Genomic DNA, 22,147 nt, shown 5'->3' on the forward strand with positions numbered 1-22,147 from the left:
ATCCAGAAACTCAGCTAATGTTCTGGGCATCCGGGTTCAAATCCTGCCATGGCAGATGGTGGAATGTGAATTCAGTAAAATAAATCTGGAATTAAGGATCTACTGATAAACATGAAACCATTGTCGATTGTCAGAAAAACCCATCGGGTTCACTAATGTCTTTTAGGGAAGGAAATCTGCCACCCTTACCCGGTCTGGCCGACATGTGACTCCAGAGCCACAGCAATGTGGTTCACTCTCAGCTGCCATCAGGCAACTAGGGATGGGCAATAAATGCTGGCCAGCCAGCAACGCCTATATCCCTTGAATGAACAAAAAATATACATATATTTGGTGCGGCATATGAGAAGGAGGAAAAGAGATTAAGATACATTTTTAAATCTGTGTAGATTTGGACAAGCTTTACTTTCCTTCTGGCACTGTTGGAACTGGGCTGCGGTGTTTGTTGCTGAGTTTGGACGTTCAGCTCTCAAGTACTGACATTCTGAACCTCTGTGTGGAAAATTAAATCAAATTGTGTACAGCCGAACAGAGGACCTATGAGATGCACAACAGCAGTGGCCACCCCAGAGCGAAGCAGATTTGCCAGATACTACACTGGGGCTTTTTGTGAAGAAGCCACCCAGACAAATGCTAAATAGCATCGAGTCAATATTGAAATCATTACAGCACATTTCGAAAGCAGCTGTGATTGACCAGCAGTAAGTTGCTTCCATAGAAAGCTGATGGAATTTCCTGCCGTGGTGCTTAGCCAAATGGTTTTACTAAACTTGTTCAAATACGAGGGAAATCCCCGGGCAGGAAAACACTTACCTCAAATATTACAACTGTTATATTTGCCCTTTAATAAGCTATTGTGAGATAAAGTAATCAATGAAGCAATCTCTTTTTGTGAGTGACAGTAAGATGACAGACACCTGAGGGATTTCGACTCACATTTTCTGACTGGGCAAGGTTCTGCTGAGAACATGAATGTTAACGTTAGGAACACTATTTTGGATCTTATTTGCTTTTCTCCTCGTTTGGTGGAGGAACTATTTTAAGTTTTATTTTAATTATCAGGTACCTGTGGAAGCATTTGCCAACACACAATAGTTGGTTTGATTGTGTTCCATTTATAAGTTTTCCTCATGGCAGTGGATTCTGTGGCCTTGACATGCACCTTACAAAGAGGGGAGGATGCATATTAATTTTGGGCTTTCCTACAAGCTGCGAGGTTAAAATAATAGGGTGTGGTGCATGTGGGAACAATGAATGGAGTTCTCCTGACCTCTACAACTTTCTAGCCATACTTGTCACCATGCCCTGAGAGTCACACCTGGACATGTCAGAGTTATCATAGAATAGAATCGTAGAATACCTACAGTGCAGAAGGAGGCCATTCGGCCCATCTGCTCTGGGTGGGTCTGCTCTGACCACAGTCCCACCCAGGCCCTATACCCATTACTCATGCACTTACCCCAGCTAGTCCCCCTGACACTAAGGGGCAATTTATCATGGCCAATCCACCTAACCGGCACATCTTTGGAGTGTGGGAGGAAACTGGAGCACCCGGGGGAAACACATGCAGACAGAGGGGAGAATGTGCAAACTCAACACAGACAGTGACTCAAGCTGGGAATTGAACCCAGTTCCCTGGCGCTGTAAGGCAGAAGTGCCAATCACTGTGCCACCGTGCCACTCCTTATGTCTTTGCTGCTACTGATTCACAAAAAGGTCTGCCCTGGAGCTGTGTGATTTGTTGCACAGTGATTGGCATAGCTCATGCGCATCTAGAACAGCTGTATTTATGGAAGTGAACATAAACACTGCAGGATCTGCATCATCCATATCAACTAAGGGAACATCTGTCAAATCAGAGAGATTCCGCAGGTGTGATGCCCACTATTTTTGAAAACAGTAGCAACTTCATATCTTTCTCTGTGGAAAGGAGCCATTGCAATACGCAGCTTTCCCTGGATAGTGGGGAATGCCAGGAGTTCCATGTGTGGTACTCATGGGCATGAGGGCACTTCAGGTCACCTCCCTCGAGAGGATTTTTCAGATGGCGGGCTTTCCTACTCCTCTACCCAAAGAGTCGGTGGGAAATGCAACCCCATCAATCATAGTAGCCCCACAGCCATTCAACACTCTGAGGAATGTTAATTGGCCAGGGACAGGACTTCGGCCCCTCACCTGGGTGGCAAAAGCATCTCAGAGTGCTGCCTGCCAATTTGATTGTCTGGCAGCTCAATAATCCCAGCAGTGCCAATGGCAGTAGTGGCCAGGACTGGGACCACTTACAGTCCCAGATTCAAAGTCCTGAGTTCCAGAGACAGATAGGTGTGAGGGTGTCTCAAAGTGGGATGGGGAGATTAGGCCCAAGGTGGGTGGAGGTCTTAGCTGGAGAGGCTGATGAGGGGAGAGTGAGGGAAGGAAAACCCACCGGTGGTGTGAAGGAGCGGGCGGTGGTCCGTAGCTCAAGCTGGTGCCCAATTTGGGAAAAGGGGTCCTTGAGGGAGGCCATCCCAGCTCCAGTGACCTGGGTTAGATTCCCAACTTGGGTCACTGTCTGTGTGGAGTTTGCATATTCTCCCCGTGTTTGCATGGGTTTCCTCCGGGTACTCCAGTTTCCTCCCACACTCCAAAGGTGTGCGGGGTAGGTTCATTGGACATGCTAAATTAACCCTTAATGTCCTGGGATGTGATAGGTTAAAGGGATTAGCAGGGTAATTAAGCGGGGATAGGGCCTGGGTGGGATTGTTGTTGGTGCTGACTCAATGGGCTGAATGGCCTCCTTCTGCACTGTAGGTTTTCTATGAATTAACTCTGCTTCCAATGTGAAGTTGTACGAACTAAGGAATAGCATGATGAGAAAATTGGTCAGCTATTTGGTACAATGTAAGCAATGCTGACTCTGCATAACTTTAAGACATGCCTGACCTCTGTATACCCTGATAAGATTGATTCTTCATAATCTAGGGCTGTATGAGTAAATAAAACAAGATAAGGTCAGGGATGACGGAGTCACCGATCTTCTTCTGTTACATCAAAGGGCAAGATAAGGGTATGAATGATGAAACAAAGAGTTCCAGGAGGTCAGCAAGTTGTGCCATGATTAATGATATTGCTTATGATTCATTTACCGATCGAATTCCTGAATAAGCTCTGGTCACGCAAACTGATAATGATTATGTATAAATACTGAACTGTTTCTTTCTGTAAGCACGGACTTGAGGAGGAATTAGCAAGTTGTGCCAACTGCTCTCTCAACTCAAGTTTTCAGCCAAAACTGCATGCAGTCTTTCGTAAATAAATACCAGTTGTTTTGTCGGAACGAACTTCGTTGAGTTTTTCTATCACAGTCAAGAAGCAGGAAAGTTTCCACTTCAACACCAACCCTAACCCTGCAAGTTGTTGTTACATTATGTTAATAAGTCTGATGACAAATCTCTGCAGCTTCCCCTTCTCAGTCTATTCATAATGGTGTGTCCTGTTAATTAGAATCTTATGTATCTTCCTCTATAATGCACTGTACCCCACATTCTGAATGTCCAAAGCTCTCAGAGAAGAGGCAAAAAAGAGGTTTAAAATAAAACACAAGCTATCAGCTCCCACCCTAATATCAGAAGAATAGCAAGAATATTATGTGCAAACAGAAACAAATCCCGAAGTAGCCAATTCCCCAATAAAGTGAGAAAACAGAACCATAGAATCCTTACAGTGCAGAAAGTGATCATTCAGCCCATCAAGTCTGCATCAGCTCTCCGAAAGAGCATCTTACCACGGGCATAAACATTGGGAGGCCAAATTTGAAATATTATTGATCAATTGCGTTAACATCGCAACTCACAGGAACAAAATGTTTTATTGAATTATAATACACTCTCCACTAAATTATAATACCTCATGAAATATTATCAGTGATTGCATGTAAATATTTTTCTGTGATGAGAAGCTGGGTATAAATGGTTATAAATACAATTTCCCTGGGGGAGTTACTAACCTTCCACACAAGTAATAGTGAACAATCAGGAGAACTCCCATGGAAAATCCAAGAGTATAACTATGTTTTTGGCAATATTTTACACATCTTTTACATTGGGGTTTATTGTACATTATTCTATTATTTCAGCATTTACCCATATTTCTCGATACACTCATGAGCTAGCAAAAATAGCACCAGTTTTCTTACTAAATTGGTCTTATTTTCCATGAGGTAAATCACTTAAAATCTCACCTGGAATCTCAGAAGAAGAACATCTGTCTTAAAAAAAAACATTCTGGCAGTCATTAATTTAAATGGCTAAAAATTACCTTCAAATCTATTATTTAAACAACTAGATGGGGGCATAAATGTTTTCAATTATTTTAAAAGGCTCCCCTGATACACACACAGCACCTGTATCTGATCTAACAGTCACTTACTTGTACCCCAGCTGACGGCAGACCACAGCGGCATCCTTGTCAGTCCATCCATCATCACAAATAGTTCCCCACTGGCCGTTGATAAAAATTTCAACACGTCCTTCTTTCTTATTTTCTCCATCCATCAATCTGATAGGGGGACCTGGTAGATGACAAAACCATAAGTAGCCTTTTCTTTAAAAGCACTCGCAGTCTGAAATCACAACGGAATTGGGGGGGTACATGTCCAGTGGAATGGCCAGTTAGGGATTAGAGAAGGGTGGAACCCTCATTTTGCTCCAATTTTGTCCCTTCTCTACAGAGAACAAATCTTTTGAGCGCAGTTGGCAGGCCTCTATGGAGCACTTGCTATCTGAAAGATTTTGTTCATGCCTCAGATAAGGCCCCACAACTCTGACAGTGAAGGTAATCTATTCAGGGGGAGATAACTGGACTGGACTTTAGAAGAATGAGAGGGGATCTCATCGAAACTTATAAAATTCTAACAGGGTTAGACCGGGTAGATTCAGAAAGAATGTTCCTGAAGGTGGAGGAGTCCAGAACTTGGGATCATAGTTTGAGGATGAGGGATAAACCTTTTAGAACAGAGGTGAGGAGAAATTTCTTCACCCAGAGGCTGGTGAATGTGTGGAATTCACTACCACAGAAAGTAGTTGAAGCCAAAAGATTGTCTGATTTCAAGAAGAAATTAGATATAGCTCTTGGGGCTAAAGGGATCAAGGGATATGGAGAGAAGCGGGGATCAGGATATTGAGTTCGATGATCAGCCATGATAAACATGAATGGTGGAGCAGGCTCGAAAGGCCGAATGGCCTACTCCTGCTTCTAGTTTCCATTTCTTCAGTGGCTCAGTGCTTCCTGAGGACCAAGCCTCAAAACGTTGCCCGCCTCCATGGGTTCAGTTTATCTCAGCCCACTGCTTAAGGTTTAAAGGCCTCCATCAAGGGAGGGCAACAAAGCTTCCCCCCCTTTATAGGCTTGAGTCACCTGTATAAACCTGCCCTCATGATTTGGGACAGGGTCTGGATCTTCCTCCATCAATGCATTTGAGGCCCACTTTGCTGCACTCCTGTCAATAGAACTTGGCAAGTGTAATTTTGAGCCCCATCACTTTCTGAAACTGTGTTCCCAATCCCACAAGGCCTCAGCCATCAAGAGTACATGTAAGAATAATTGCACAATTCCTCAATTCCAGAGCAGATCAACACTGGCAGGAAGCATATCACAGGAAATCCGTATGTCAGAGGGAAAATAAATTGGCTCAAATTTGTATTGTTTAAAGTGATCCCATTCATTGGGGCTGTGCACCATCTATGCTTAAGAAGAAGACAGAAGATATTCCCCAAGCCCTCTACAATTGCTGCCAGAGATGGACAACTCTGCTTGTAACCTTCATTCCCTTTGTCTCTGTGATGTTACATGGTTTCCATTCAGCACCTCTTCACAGTAACATGCCAAGTGGAACAAATCTATATTCCATCCTTCAGTCATGTGGAATTCTAAAATCATAGAATCCCAACAATACAGAAGGAGGGCTTGTACCGAACACAATCCCACCCAGGCCCTATTCCCGTAACCCCACCCATTTACCGTGCTAATCCCGCTGACACTAAGGGTCAATTTAATATGGTCAATCAACCTAATCCGCACACCTTTCAGACTGTGGGAGGAAACCGGAGCACCCGGGGGAAACCCATGCAGACATGAGGAGAAAGTACACACAGGCAGTGACCCGAGGCTGGAATTGAACCTGGGTCCCTGGCGTTGTGAGGCAGCAGTGCTAACCGCTGTGCCACCATGCCACCCAGGGTCACCGTGTCTCTTCTATAAGTGTATGGAAGTTTTCATCTGACAACCATATAACCAAACAGAGTTTCTGGGTTGAAAGAATTTCTGGGAGTTTTGGTGACATCTTGAGAGGCTTCTACAATTCCTCTGCTTTTGCCCTCTCCCTGCACTAACTATTTTCCTGGATCAGGATTCTGTGCAAGCATGCAAGTAATCCCACAAGTAATCCCCCTCTCAAGAGGAGGTTCCGATTTATAAAGATGCCATGATAGTGCAGGGACTTCTGCAGCTCAGTAGATCAACCAATGGACAGAAGTGCTTTCAAAATCAGAAATCAGCTCCACTGATCCTGTGGCCTTCAACAGGTAATTCAGTGGGAACAGAATGAAGGGAGACAAGACCTCGCCCTCCATGGTGGTACCTCAGGGCAGCTCCTGCTACTGTCATGGAATCTGGCACCACATTCCCTGGAAACAGTAGTAATACAGTGGTTAGCATTGCTGCCTCACAGCGTCAGGGATCTGGATTTGATTCCGACCTCGAGTGACTGTGTGAAGTTTGCACATTTTCTTTGTGTCTGCGTGGGTTTCCTCCGGGTGCTCCAGTTTCCTCCCATAATCCAAAAATGTGCAGATTAGGTGGATTAGCTATGCTAAATTGTCCCTTAGTGTCCAAAGGTATGTAGGTTAGGGGGATTAGTAGGGTAAATATTTGGGGTTGCGGGGATAGGGCCTGGGTAAGATGCTCTGTTGGAGAGTTGGTGTAGACTCGATGGGCCAAATGGCCTCCTTCTGCACTGTGGGTATTCTATTCTCATTCTATTCTATTCTAACATAAGCAGGGGGAAGAGTAAATGCACAGGGACTCCTCACCACCACTGTTTGCATGCAACAGGTAAGGAAGGAGTAGACAGCAGCAGTGTCTAGTGTAGGGAATACTGAAACCTTTATCAGTGTGGTGAGGCTAGACCTCAATGTAACATTCTACTCCTGCCCTTCCTACTGGCAGGAGCCCGGAATAAAAAAGCCTTCCAAAACTGTCAGCCTTCCTCGGAAGAAAGTCAACTTCAGTATTCATCACAATTATGGACATCACCAAAGTAACAGAAACTCATAGCCAAAAAGGCAAAGAATAAAGCACCTAAAACATGTCAGAAATGAATAAGTTGAGGTTTCAATAGCATCACCATTAATATAATGATTCAAAATGGAGAGTGTGGGGAAAATGAACATCAAGTCCATTAATTATGCAGAAATGAACACTTAGTTATGTGTAAAAAGGAACAATGTAACGTGGTTGCAAGAAATTGCCAGAAAATTATTTTTGTCATTGGTACTTTTGATTCAACCAAGATAGTCTTGACTGTGCGAAACGCAAAACTAAAATTCCTCTCCTTGAACTTTCTGCTGAGACTGTGCTGAGCAATGCTCACCAAAAGGAATTCCCTGGATGTCATTCACGGTGTTGAGTGTGCAAATGACAGTCACATCCTCCTGGTGGCTGCAGTCATGCTTCCCCCATTCGCTTCTGGAGCACAAAGACAGTAAGGATTCCTGACCTGCACAGTGGACGTCATCCAAGTAAATGGGCCCAGAGCCCCCTTCAAACTGACCTGCCATAGGATTCTGTGCATATCTGTGGAACAGTGGGGGAGAACCAAAACAGTTAAATGAACAAATGCCGGCTGCTCAGACAATCTCCTAATGAGGTCAATAATTGGTCTCCAATTCCATGAGATTCCATGACAAGTGAGTACTTCTCCTTCGGGTTTCCCTCAGGGATATGATTGAGATGTATAAGACTGTGGGGCGCCTGGATAGCGTGAGTACAGAGCAGTTGTTTCTCTTGGTTCGGGTGGGGGGGAGTTGGGGGTCCATCCAGAAGGGCATACTTTAATTGTAAAGGTCTGTAGATTCAAAAGGGATTTCAAAAAAGACCTTTGTCATTCAGAGGATGGTGGCTCTACCTGGAATGCAGTTAGTTCATGGCACCTTCTGAAGGATTTTATCAAATGCCTTCCAAAAACCCATATCGATAAGATATTCAGACATTTCCCTGTCCACCACATTAGTTAGCTCCTTAAAATGATTCAATCAAATTCATCAGGCATGACCCACCATTTACGAATCTGTGCTTTTTTTTCTGATCAGCTGAATTTTTTTTGAAGTATTCAATTATTTTAACCCTAATTATAGATTCTAGAAAATTTCCTGTGCTAGGCTAACAGATCTATAATTCTTTGGTTTTCTGCTTCTCTCTTTCTTAAATAGTGTTGAAATGTTGGAGCCTTGGAGCCTGCACTTAAGATGAGAGGGGGACAGTTCAAAGGAGGTGTGCGGGGCAAGTTCTTTACACAGAGAGTGGTAGGTGTCTGGAATGCGCTGCCAGGGGTAGTGGTCCAGGCAGATACGATAGGGGCGTTCTTTTAGATAAGCACATGAATATGCAAGAAATAGAGGGAGATGGACCAATGGCAGGCAGAAGGGATTAGTTTAATTTGGCATCATGTTCGGCACAACATTGTGGGCTGAAGGGCCTGTTCCTGTGCTTCACTGTTCTATGTTCCAGTAGAGTGAAATAAGCCAATGTTCTAATCTAACGGAACAGTTGCTGACTATGAGAAGTTTGGAAGGTCATGGTTTGACGATCTGCAATATTCTGACCTACTTTCATTAAATCCTGGGGATGAAACCATCTGGCCCCAGAAATTTGTAACTCATTAGTGCCATTCTTTCCCTCATTACTATTCATTTATTTACATTAATTTGGTGAATCCCTGTCCCGGATCCAATATTAATTTCTTTGGGATGGCATGTACCCTTCCTCTATTGTAAATACTGATGCAAAGTAGTTATTTAGCATATCAATCATGATTGCCTTAGTAACCTAGGATCATAGGAGCAAGAGTAGGCCATTCAGCCTGTTGAGTCTGCTCTGCTATTTAATTAATCGCAGCTGATCATCTAGCTCAACATCACTTTCCCCATGATATCCCCATATCCCTTGATGTCATTAGCATCCAGGTATTTAAAAAGGGCTGCAGGGAAAAGCCTGGGAACTACAGGCCAGTGAGCCTCACATCTGTGGTGGGTAAGTTGCTGGAAGGTATTTTGAGAGACAGGATCTAGAGGCATTTAGAGACACAAGGATTGATTAGGGACAGTCAGCATGGCTTCGTGAGTGGAAAATCATGTCTCACAAATTTGATTGAGTTTTTTGAAGGGGTAACCAAGAAAGTAGATGAGGGCAGTGCAGTTGATGTTGCCTACATGGACTTTAGCAAGACCCTTGGCAAGGTACCGCATGGTAGGTTGTTGCATAAGGTTAAATCTCACGGGATCCAGGGTGAAGTAGCCAAATGGATACAAAATTGGCTTGATGACAGAAGCCAGAGGGTGGTTGTAGAGGGTTGTTTTTCAAACTGGAGACCTGGGACCAGCAGTGTGCCTTAGGGATCGGTGCTGGGTCCACTGTTATTTGTCATTTATATTAATGATTTGGATGAGAATGTAGGAGGTATGGTTAGTAAGTTTGCAGATGACACCAAGATTAGTGGCATTGTGGACAGTGAAGAAGGTTATCTCAGATTGCAACTGGATCTTGAACAATTGGGCCAGTGGGCTGACGAATGGCAGATGGAGTTTAATTTAGATTAATGCGAGGTGATGCATTTTGGTAGATGAACTAGGGCAGGACTTACTCAGTTAATGGTAGGGCGTTGGGGAGAGTTACAAAACAAAGAGATCTAGGGGTACAGATTCATAGCTCTTTGAAAGTGGAGTCACAGGTGCACAAGATGATGAAGAAGGCATTCAGCATGCTTGGTTTCATTGGTCAGAATATTGAATACAGGAATTGGGATGTCAGGTTGAAGTTGTACAAGACATTGGTAAGGCTACATTTGAAATACTGTGTACAGTTCTGATCACCCTATTATAGAAAGAATATTATTAAACTAGAAAGAGTGCAGAAGAGATTTACTAGGATGCTACCGGGACTTGATGGTTTGAGTTATAAGGAGAGGCTGGATAGACTGGGACTTTTTTCTCTGGAGCATAGAAGGCTGAGGGGTGATCTTATAGAGGTCTATAAAATAATGAGGGGCATAGATCAGCTAGAATATCTTTTCCCAAAGATGGGGGAGTCTAAAACTAGAGGGCATAGGTTGAAGGTGAGAGGGGAGAGATCCAAAAGTGTCCAGAGGGGCAATTTTTTCACACAGAGGGTGGTGAGTGTCTGGAACAAGTTGCCAGAAGTAGTAGTAGAGGCGGGTACAATTTTGTCTTTCAAAAGCGTTTAGACAGTTATATGGGTACGATGGGTATAGAGGGATCTGGGCCAAATGTGGGCAATTGGGACTAGCTTAGTGGTTTAAAAAAAAGGGCGGCATGGACAAGTTCCTGTAAACCTCTATGATTCTATGACTCTATATTTAAAATTTCTGTCTTGAACATGTTCAATGACTGAATTTCCACAGCACTCTGGAATAGAGAATTCCAAAGATTCACCATCCTCTGAGTGAATAAATTACTCCTCATCTTACTCTTAAATAGCCTGCCCCTTATTCCGAGAGTCTGTCCCCTGGTTCTAGACCCCTAGTAAGCGTTTTAACAACACCAGGTTAAAGTCCAACAGGTTTATTTGGTAGCCAATGCCATTAGCTTTTGGAGCGCTGCTCCTTCGTCAGATGGAGTGGAAATCTGCTCCTCCACTCCATCTGACGAAGGAGCAGCGCTCCGAAAGCTAATGGCATTTGCTACCAAATAAACCTGTTGGACTTTAACCTGGTGTTGTTAAAACTCTTACTGTATTTACCCCAGTCCAACGCTGGCATCTCCACATCTAGACCCTAACCAGGGGAAACATCTGCTCTGAATTTTGTAAGTTTCAAAAGATCATCAGTCATTCTTCGAAACTCTGGAATACAGTCTCTCCTTGTAACACAGTCCTACGATTCGAGGGATTCACCTGGTGAACCTCTATTGCACTCCCTCTGTAGCAAGTATATCTTTCCTTGGATAAGGAGATCAAAACTATACACAATACTCAGGTGCAGTCTCACCAAGACTCTATAAAACTGCAGCAAGACATCTTTACTCCTGCACTCAAATCTTCTTATGATGAAGGCCAATATACCATTTGCATTCCTAATTGCTTGCTGCATCTTCATGTTAGCTTTCGGTGACTCATGAAAAAGGACACCCAGTTCCCTTTGGACATCAACACTTCCCAACATCTCACCATTTAAAAAATACTCTGCCTTTCTGTTTCTCCCACATAAGTGGGTAAATTCACACTTATTTACAATATATTACATCGACTATGCTCTTGACTTAATCTGCCCCCTTGAAGCCTCCTTGTATCCTTCTCATAACTTGCATTCCCACCTAATTTTATGTCATCATCAAATTTGGAAGTATTAACTTTGGTCTCCACATCCAAACCATTTATATAGAATGTGAACAGCTGTGGCCCCAGTGCTGTTCTTTGCAGCACCCCACTATTAATAGCCTGCTATCCTGAGAATGATCCATTTATTCCTACTTTCTGTTTTCTGCCTGTCAACCAATTTTCAAAAACCAATACCAGTATATTACTCTTAATCCTACATGCTCTAATTGTGTTTCTAATGTCCTGTGTGGGACCTTATCAAAAGCCTGTACAGAATATTCTAGGTGTGATCTCACAAAAATATTTTTAAAATTACAGCAAGACATCCTCACTTTTATACGGCAACACCCTACTTGATGTAAAGGCTAACATACTATTTGCCTTCCTAATTGGTTGTTGTACCTGCACGTTAACCTTCTGTGAGTTATATCCCAAACACCTAATACCAACATTTACTAGTCTCTCTTGAATGTTCTGCTTTGCTATTCTTCCTACGGAAGTGAATATCCTCACATTTCTCCACAAGATACTCTAGTCGTCACCTCTTTCCCACTCACTTAACCTACCTATGCTCTGCAGCCTCTTTGCATCTTTACAGCTTAATTTCCTACCTACCTTTGTATGATCAACAGTCTTGAGTTCATTACTCTCAGTGCCCTCATCTAACTCATAGATGTAGATTGTAAATAGCTGAGGCTCCTGCACTGGGCCTGTGATGCCTCACCACTTACCAACCTGCCAACTCGACATTGGCCCCTTTTGTTTCTGCCTTCTGCCCCTGAATCAATTCTCAATCCATGGCTCATACATTATCCCCTATTCATGAGCTTTAATCTTGCATGGTAACCTTCTATACAACATTTTATCGAATGCCTTTCAAAAGTTTGAGTTTGATTTTGTTTGATTTTGGAATCCGTAATAGCATTTTAAGTATCATACAAAATGATGCCACATCACGTATTAGCTACACTAATAATCACACCTACAATTTATATCTCATCCAAACACAAGATCATTTGGATCACCACAGAAGTCACATTCCCAGAAGATTAAAAGCCCACGAGGTGTGACTTACACGTTGCATTTCTTAGAATATTAAACCTGATGCAAAAATAACTGTATCAATTATAAATAATTGAGCAACCTTAGCTGTAGCAGTTCTTGTTTTAATCTTCACAGTCTTTTCAAATCTAACATTTCTCATAAGCGATCCTCCACATGACGCCTTATCCATTATTCTGCGCAGTAAAGCAAATGCTGATTTCACACTGAATTAGTTGAAAAAAGAAATGATGTCACAACCTCAGTGTGGGTTTAATTATATCTCTAATTCCTCGCTCTCAAGTTTCTTCGATTTGATAGCCAACCTGGAGACAGAGCGCTCTTCCGGTACCTGAATCCCAGTTGCCTACAAACAACTTGAGCATTTCGCTCTGTCCAGCCATCATCACAGACAGTTCCCCACTGGCCACTGTAATACACCTCCAGTCGTCCTTCATGGCTCGCCTTCCCTCCGACCAGGCGCACTGCACCATCTGAACAATGCAAACAATGGACCAGAGTGAAGATATATGATACTCTATAAAAAAGATCAAAGCGTCTAGTTGTTTATAAGTATAACATAATATAATCGAAAGCTAAAAGCATTGCTTTTAATTGTAACAGTATTAGTTTAAGACAACTGTAGTATAACATGCTGAATATTAAATTCGACAAATAAATTCACTCAGTGCTGCTAATTATAAAACTGCAGTTTTCCCCTCCATGAAAGAAGATTTGTTGCAGTTTATGTATTTTATTAGCCCAGTCTGAGAGGTCTCCAAATGACCATTGGAAACAGATGTTGTATGCGCATGGGGGCTATCTGTTACATTCAAGAACTTTTATTACAGAGTGCCTGGACAGTTGATGTCCTGCATGTATTTGATTAACAAAACTGAAATTCATCTACTCCCACCAATGGCAAGGCACTTCAGACAAGCACACATGTGAATTGTTATAAATAACTTAACACCATATCCTGAAAGGCAGAAAGCACCTCGACATTAATGCCTCCCAAATGCTGCTAGGGGCTTCTGCTTTCAGGTTCCTTCCCAATAATCCTTACCAATTTCTTCTTTCAAAAGTGCAACATCCAGGAACGAAACAGGGTATGCAAAACATCAGACTGAAATCCTCCAACTTTTTTTTCTAATCCTAAGTGCAGAAATTAAATGGATGCTGGGGCATAACTTTTCCGATTACCATGAGCATAAAGCCTTATTACCACACCACAGTCACTAATTTTGTTCTTTATCTATTCCAGCTCACTAATTGAAATTAAGTTTTTTGACCGCGAGACTGTACTGTGCCCATTCACTGCTTTAACCGTAACCACAATCACATCGCTGATGTTAAAAATTGGTTAATTATCTGTACTTACCCCTGAGAGGATTGCAGGACACACCTGCATCTTCCTTATGCCCACAGTTATGTTTTCCCCACAAACTCTTTGGACACTGGTCTATAGAGAGCTCATTCCCTGTGCACTGCACATCATCCAGTAATATCGGACCGGAACCTTCTCCAAAATAGGCCAGCTGCTGTGCTTTGGCTGGACTGCTGTGTGGTGGAACAAAATGGCAAATAAATATTAAAAACTTACCATGTTTTCACTATTATTCTGACCTGCTATCAATTATCCTGAGGGAAACAGAACATTGCCATGTCATCTCCACTTCTGCTGCTCTACAGTCTAATCATACAACTTTTCATACAAACCTAGAGATTATTATGACCTCTTTTGGATGTCGAATTAGCATAAAAGGAAGACTTTGGGACAGCAAAGAGCTGCTCCAGAAACATCCTCCAGTTTGAGGCCAGAGGATCTATTGGTCAAATGGTAGATTTCAAAAATATCAAGCACAATATAGTAGAACTTACATGGGAGTTCTAATGTGTCGGGCTGTGGCTGTGCTCATGATTGTGAAATCTTAAACTCAAGACAGACAAGCCTTCAGAAGAAAAATATAAGCTGAAAACTACATTTAATTGCAGAGATTGATTAAAAATAATCAAAACCATGAGTTACTTTGGGTTTTTCTTTGTATTCACTTAGAGAGTGGCAATGACCAAGGCCAATCACTAAGTTGTCCATGCTTCCCGTCTCAGTCAGAAAGTATTGTGTGCCAACCAGAGGCTTGGAGAGCCACTGCGCCAGAGTTTACCGCTACCCGCCTGCAAGCCTGCTAGATCACCAGTGGTGGTAGTACCATTTCATGTCTTTCACTGGGGGCTTCTCTGCAGATATTGTGAGAATCTGGGAGGACACTCATGAATTCCATGGGATTTCAGTCAAAAAACTTCCAGAGAAAAGAACTAACATTAAAAACTTGGAATATCTTTCCAGAAAGCAACATTTTATTACATACATGGCACCTCCAAAAAAAACATCAACAGGCTTAGGTCTGAAAGATCTATAAATGATACAAAGTATCTTGCAGATTTGTTTGCTGCCATCAAGTGGCCTTGTTGATATCAAGGACGGATAGCGAAGAGATTTTACCAGTGTTAAACCATTACCAAGAACTCTCATGTTAAATCATTCGCTGATTCTGCTCTATTAATAGTTTTTTTTTTCTCTAGAGAAACTCTACTTGTCCAGGTGAAAAGAATACTGAAGCTTTGCTAAAGAAAAAGAAATTCTTATTCATCCATCAGACTACATCAGATTTATGTGTAGCATGACAGTTGGTTGGAATGTTACACAGGACTGAAGAGCAGGAGTAGACCATTCGGCCCTTCAAGCCTGCTCCGCCATTCAATAAGATCATGGCTGATCTTGTGGTGGTCTCAGCTCCGCATTCCTGTCTTCCCCCCAAAAACACTTGACTCCTTGGCTATCAAAAACCTGTTTAACTCTGCCGTGAATAAATTCAATAACCCAGCCTCCACTGGGGAAGAGAATTTCACAAACTGAAGACCCTCGTAGAGGAAAAAGCTCCTTATCGCAGTCTTAAAAGGGAGATCTCTTGTTCTTAAACTGTGTCACCTAGTTCTAGTCTCCCCCAGTAGTGGAAATATCCTCTGCCTGCTATCTACCCTGTTAAGTGCCCTCAGGATCTTACATGTTTCAATAAGATCACCTCTCATTCTTCTAAACTTCTCAGACAATAATATATCCGTTTGGTTCAGATAGCATGATGAACCAGAATATCAAATATTTGAATGGGTTTGCCAACATCTGTGGAGGGAGAAGCAAAGTTAATTTATCATTCTGAAAAAAAGGTCATTAAACTGAAACATAAACTCTGAGCTGCTTTTTATGTGCCCTGTCAGCTGTATCTCTGGCCACCATGCCACCTTCCGCCCACCCCTCAGCTCCCACCATAATACAGGGAGTCGGCGGGCACCAAGATTGGCAGGCTGCCCACCATATTTAAATACGTAGTTACAGGTCCGTTTGGAATAATATGCTTCCCACGCCATAAAAAAGCCAGAAAAAAATCCTCTTTAAAGGGGGCAGGGTGTTCTGAAAGCTCATTTTAAAAATTTGATCAGCCGCCAGACTTTGAGAGAAAAAGGCCTGAAGGGAGCTAAGATGGAAAGGATTGTATCAAAGGGACCCCCATCCTTCTGAGTGGGATTGCTGCTGCTAGTCCCGGGTCTACTGTACTCCCTGTTCAGGTAGTAACCGGAATTAAATAAGATGGTGGAAGACTCACCTGCTATCATCTGGGTTTGAATGACTAATGCCCCTCAACATGGGGAGTGAGAGGAATCAAGGTCAACAATAGTAGAAGCAGGTAAGCTATTCCTGCTAGATTTCCACTACATTTTCCACTCATTTTCCACTACATAAACCTCCTGAAATGTCACCAGCCACAGGTGATGTCGATGCCAGAATACTGAAGGAAAGTGAGGGGGGGATAGCACAGGCACTAATTTTAATTTTACAAAAGAGTTGAGCTGGGAAGTGTTCAAGAATGGGAGCAAGTGGTCAGCTAAGACATTTATCAACTTGTCAGGTTTGATTGGGCATGAGGTGAACTTCTGGAAACATAATACGGGATGAAATTAGGCATTGGCTAATTTGGTAGATTCTGCACGGGTTTGTAAAGGGCAGCTGCACTTGATTTGTTTTAATTGAATTTTTTGAGGGAATTAAAGTGGTAGATATTGAGTATTGGAGTATGAAAAGCAGTGGTGAGCAAACTGCAGCCAGGGGACCACATACAACTCATCAGAGCTCTGAGTGCAACAGAAACAGAAAATGCTGGAAAATCACAGCAGGTCTGACAGCATTTGTGGAGTGAGAATAGAGTCAATGTTTTGAGTCTGGATGACCCACAGGGTCATCTGGCAGATGGTGTCAGACGTACTGAGATTTTCCAGCATTTTCTGTTTTTGTTTCGGATTCCAGCATCCGCAGGCTTTTGCTTTTACCTTAGGGTTCTGAGTGCGGCCTATGAGACATTTTGTTTACCATTGCCCAAACGCAGGATTGCCACATTCCGCTGGCTTCTATCTACGTAGATTTTTTCCCGACCAGTATGACTCAACTGATACGTGGGTAAAGCAAGGACAAGTGAATTGAGGTGCGTGCTGATTGCCGTGCGCTCCCTCTGCACCCAAAGCGTAAACATTGATTTTGTTTTTACCATTTGAAGTTGATAGTTTGTTAATATATGAGTGATTAAGCATTTTCTGTAACTCGTTATGAAATATCCGGCATGTATTCAATCTTATTCAGAGGGTTGTGGTGAGTGCACATATCCGCTTTCAGGGCCCGATTTTACCATTTAGAGACTGAGTGCCGGGTGCGGGCATCAAATAGATCCAAGCCCGGAGGCCGCGCTCCAGCGCGCCCATACGCATTTTTCCGGCGCCAGTCCAGTGGGCGGGGCTTAGCGCCGCTGGAACGATAGGAGCTCCGAACTGCGCATGCGCAGTTTGGAAAGAATCTGACAGAACGCGCCCAGGCGCGAAAAAAAAAAGCAGAGCGGAGAGAGCCTTTCTGCCATTCATCCTCTGGTCGGGGGGGGGGGGGGGGCAGGGGTGTGACGTCTCATTCCTGTGGTGGGGGGGAGAGGGGGTGTGACTTATCATTCCCTGGGGGGGAAGAGGGGGTGTGACGGATCATCACCTGGGGTGGGGGGAGGGGAGGGGTGTGACGTCTCATCCTCTGGTCGGGGGTTCCGCTGCCTGTCTGCGGCCGATCCCTCCTGGCACCATCACTGGTTCACTACCAGCCACAGATTACTCTTCCCTGCAGGAGCGAGAGAGCGGGAGAGATGGCTGTGGCTGATAGTGTACCAGTGAATGATCCGTCACACCCCCTCTCCTCCCCCCAGGGGATGATACGTCAGACCCCCTCTCCTTCCCCCAGGGGATGATACGTCACACCCCCTCTCCTCCCCCCAGGGGATGATACGTCACACCCCCTCTCCTCCCCCGCCCCCCACCCCTACCCCCCAGGGATGATACGTCACACTCCCTCTCCTCCCCCCAGGGGATGATACGTCACACTCCCTCTCCTCCCCCCCAGGGGATGATCCGTCACACCCCCTCCACCCCCCTCCCCAGGGGATGATAAGTCACACCCCCTCCCCTCCCAACTCCTCCCCTCCCCCCCCCCGCAAGAGGGTGATGTGGGCCCACCCGTCTCATCCCCCCCGCCCCCCACCCCCCCTCCCGCCCCCCACCAGAGTTCTAACTGGGCCTGCCCTCCCCTCCTCCGGCAGACTCCAACGGACGTGTGTGAAGCCCCGTCACTTCAGCCGTGGCTCGAAGTCAGTGTCCAGGAACGTGCTGCAGGCTGTCGAAGGACTGAAGGTGAGCGGGAAGGATGGTGGAGGGAGACCACGATCGAGGTAGGTTAGGGGTGTGCCTGCCTCCCAGAGGGGTCCGATCCCGGAGGGGGGGGTGGGGGGTGGGGGAGGGGTGGGAGGGGGCTGCCTCCCAGAGGGGTCTGATCCCGGGGTGCGGGGCTCTGCCGGGGTGGTTAGAGGGGGTGTCTGCGAAGGGTGGGCCTCGGCGATTCCCCTGCCGAATAAAAGTACAAGTTGGACTTTTATTTATCAGGTCGGTAAAGGCGCGGACGCGAATTGGGCCGAACGCTGGTAAAGGGGGAATTGATGGTAAAGTTGGGCGCGCGCTTCATTAAGTCGATTTAAATGCATGCAAATGCATTTAAATCGCCACGCCGGCCGATTTGGGCGCGCACCGGAACGGCACCCGAATCGGCCATTGGTAAAGGCGCGATCCGCTAGGAATCGGGTGCGGATCGCGGCATAGGCCCGACGCCCAACTTTACCGCCATTTCGGGCGTGAAGTTTTGGTAAAACCGGGCCCTCAATCATTGAGGTGAAGGAACGCTACTCATGAGCCCACTCAACAGCCTAGGTTGCCTATCACTGGGTGATAGTAAAACTCAGGGAATAAACATTGGGCGAGATATAAAACAAGCTGCTGATTCCCAATCACTCTTTTTGCAATATCACACAAAATCAAAATCTACCCCAGGCTATGTGCAGATAAAGGGCTTATGTGAATTTTCGGAAGGAGTTTGTTAAATTGTTATATAAGAGACTTAAAGCTGGAATTTCCTGTGGAGCCTGCTTTTTTTAAAAAAGTTAAATGTAAAGAAAGAGTGCTCCTTGGGGAGTGCTCAGAGACAGAGCTACTTTTTTCCTTTAAGGAAATATTGCTCCAAGAATCATTAACTTCCATTCGAAACAGATGGAAAAGTGAAAAGATAAAACAGTATTTTCCTGAACGGCAATTCGCTACAATTGCCTGTTCTGTTAAAAAAAATTCAGCTGACGCAAGGGAAATAGAATTCCACCACTACCTCAATGATTGTTATATATGTGTGTTTTAAAGAGAAACCGCTCAGCATCAAACATACACTTCGTTAAATTTTAGTGCCTTTTGTAAGAGTGCCCCTTTTGCCCCATTAGGAATTCGTTAAACTGTGAACTATTAATATTCTTTCCTCCAGTACCAGACTTGAATCTTTGGGTTAAGTGGTTGAAAAGACAGCTCTACATCTCACTCCACCACTCACATTCCCTTTGACTGCCCGTTTGGTTCCGATTCATCATCCTCTTGATTATTTGCACAAACCTCGGTTCAGCAGAACAGGGCTCTGTGAATCCCCCCACCACCAACACACCCACCCTACCAGAAATAGAAGTACCTGCGACTATGTGCAGTGCTCCCTTTAGCAGGCCAGCTGAGGACGGCTAAAACTCACCACAGAAAAGAGGGCAGATTCAAATTAGTCACAGCTGAGTGCTGAATTCTCAACACTCTGCGTTAATAATTCAGAATTGTCTGTTTCAACAATCATTAGTTGAACAAACTCCCCAAGTCTTCTGACATTGTTTGGGGGAATACAAGTGTCATGGGAACAGGGAGCAGCAGTCGGCAGCTGATATATAGACACACAGATAGTTCCTATATTATACCCTGCTGGTTGCTGGGAACACACCAGCAACAGTCAGGGTGACCAGCACTTAGAGAAATAAATTATGGAACATTCTAACTATGAGAGCATGTGTGGGTGGGAATGGAGGGGCGGTGACAGCAGGGTGGGTGGGGAGGAGGGTGTTGGGAGAGTGGGGTCCCACCACACTGAGAGAAAGAACTTGCAAGAGAAAGATCTATCAGTCCCTCTTTCCCTGCACACTTGCTCGCCTCCTTGTAGTGGCTCTCCTCCTTGTAGAGTTCCTTCATCCGGATGATGAGGAAGAGGGGCCATTGTAGTTTGGTCCAGGGCCAGGAGAAGAATGGCCTGAGCAGCAAGAGGCAGTGGGGCCTCAGGATACTGATGACCAGGGGCAAGTGTAAGTGAACATTGGCCCGACTATAGGTAAATTGCAGGCGCTACACCTATCTACAGATGAGCAAAAAGCAATGCCGAAGCTGCCTTACGGGTGTCCCAAAGTGTGGTCGCTCACATCTGCTAGCTTCTCCTTGAGGACTTGCAACCGCAAGGACTTGGAGGCAAGCCAATTCTGATAACATTAAAGGGCGCCAGTAACTTAAACCTCTGTATCACTGGCTCCTTCCAGGGCTCCACCGGTGACCTGTGTAGGCGGCATCTCTTAGTCAGTGATACACAAATGCATCTGAGAGGTGACAGATGTCCTATTCAGTAGAGCACATCAATGTGTCCAATTTTGCCCAGATTTTGAAAGCCAGCCAGCAAGAGCATTGGGTTTTGTAGCAATTTCAAATTTCCGGTAAGTGCAAGGGGCTATTGATCACTCAAACATGGCCTTGAGAGCTCCCTAGCAACAGCCAGTAACATTCATCCAGAGTAAAAGTTTCCACTCATTAACGTGCAGCTGATACGTGATCGCAGAAGACAAAGCTTGCATGTTTGTGATCAGTTCTCAATGAGCTCAGTACAATGTCTGCATTCTGACCTGCTCCCAGGTGCCACATGTTTTTGAAGGACATGAGCAATTGCACAGCTGGCTCCTTGGACATGAAGGATACCCAAGAAGCTGATGACACCAGTTTGTTGTCCGCAGAATGCTACTGATGAGAGCTACAATGCTGCACATACCTACACAACTGTGGAGATGAACCTACACAACTGAGGAGATGAGAGGCTTTCTAAAGGTGGGGTTCAGATGTTTGGAAAGTCAGGCTGGACTCACCAATACTCACCACTGAGAATGTCCCAGAACACCATTGTCTGCTGCAGCCTACACAACCTTACACAACTAAGTAGGAAGACTTCCTGGCTGAGGGAGGCATGGAAGACCGAGGTGTCTCCTCTGACAATGAGGATGGGGAAGGGGACAGTGCTGATGAGGGCTATGATGTCATTGAGGCACATGCAGAGGCCATAGCAGGGGTACGACGTGGCAGACGGACCTGTGACAATCTGATAACTAACAGATTCCAGGCAGAGTAAGCTATCGAGACATTTCCTTAAATCTTTGGTTTTCTAACCTCTGCTGATTGGAAGGCCCCAGTTCCTTTTGGTTGCAGACATTATACTTTGTTCTAATGTTCCTTGATTTATGACAACTGAGTTAAATTACACTAGTTACCCTCTGCGGGTTTGATGCTTTGCATGTGCCAAACTGTGCTGATGTAGAGTACCCTGGTGCTAAATACACACATCTGAACCTGCACAACACTCCATTCTCCCATCATCTCAAACACCTGCAGGTAGAGTTGAAATTTTTCCCATGCCCTCACAAAGTCCGTATGTATGGCAACTTGGAAGCAATATCTAATCTAAAGTCACCAAGAATGAACTCATGTCACCCTCAAGGTTGCTCCCAAAGGTGGGCAGACCTGGCAGAGAGCATGTTCTGGCAGAATCTTTGGTCTGGAATGGCCCAGCAAGCCATTCAGTTCAAGGGCAATTAAGCATGGGCAACAAATTCCTCAGCCCAGGAATCATCCTAGTGAACCTACTTTGAACTGCTTGCAATGCAAGTATGTCTCTCTTGAAGTAAGGTGACCAAATCTGTACACAGTACTTTAGGTGTTCTCTCACCAATACTCTGTATAGTTGTAGCAAGACTTCTCTGCCTTTAAACTCCACCCCCCTTTC

At 44.6% G+C, this 22,147-nt stretch overlaps 1 protein-coding gene across 6 annotated transcripts in view; it reads right to left on the minus strand.

The window, feature by feature from the left end:
• prss12 (serine protease 12) overlaps nucleotides 1-22,147 on the minus strand; it is a 130,910-nt gene that overhangs the window by 43,147 nt on the left and 65,616 nt on the right. For all 6 annotated transcript variants that reach the window (XM_078213815.1, XM_078213814.1, XM_078213813.1 and 3 more), the window contains 4 exons: nucleotides 14,009-14,187; nucleotides 12,980-13,121; nucleotides 7,628-7,830; nucleotides 4,408-4,549 (listed from right to left, as the gene is read on the minus strand). In XM_078213815.1, coding sequence (XP_078069941.1) covers nucleotides 4,408-4,549; nucleotides 7,628-7,830; nucleotides 12,980-13,121; nucleotides 14,009-14,187 — 666 coding nt within the window. The remainder of the gene's footprint in view (nucleotides 1-4,407; nucleotides 4,550-7,627; nucleotides 7,831-12,979; nucleotides 13,122-14,008; nucleotides 14,188-22,147) is intronic.

This window comes from Mustelus asterias, chromosome 1 (assembly GCF_964213995.1).
Source record: "Mustelus asterias chromosome 1, sMusAst1.hap1.1, whole genome shotgun sequence".
Lineage (NCBI taxonomy): Eukaryota > Metazoa > Chordata > Chondrichthyes > Carcharhiniformes > Triakidae > Mustelus > Mustelus asterias.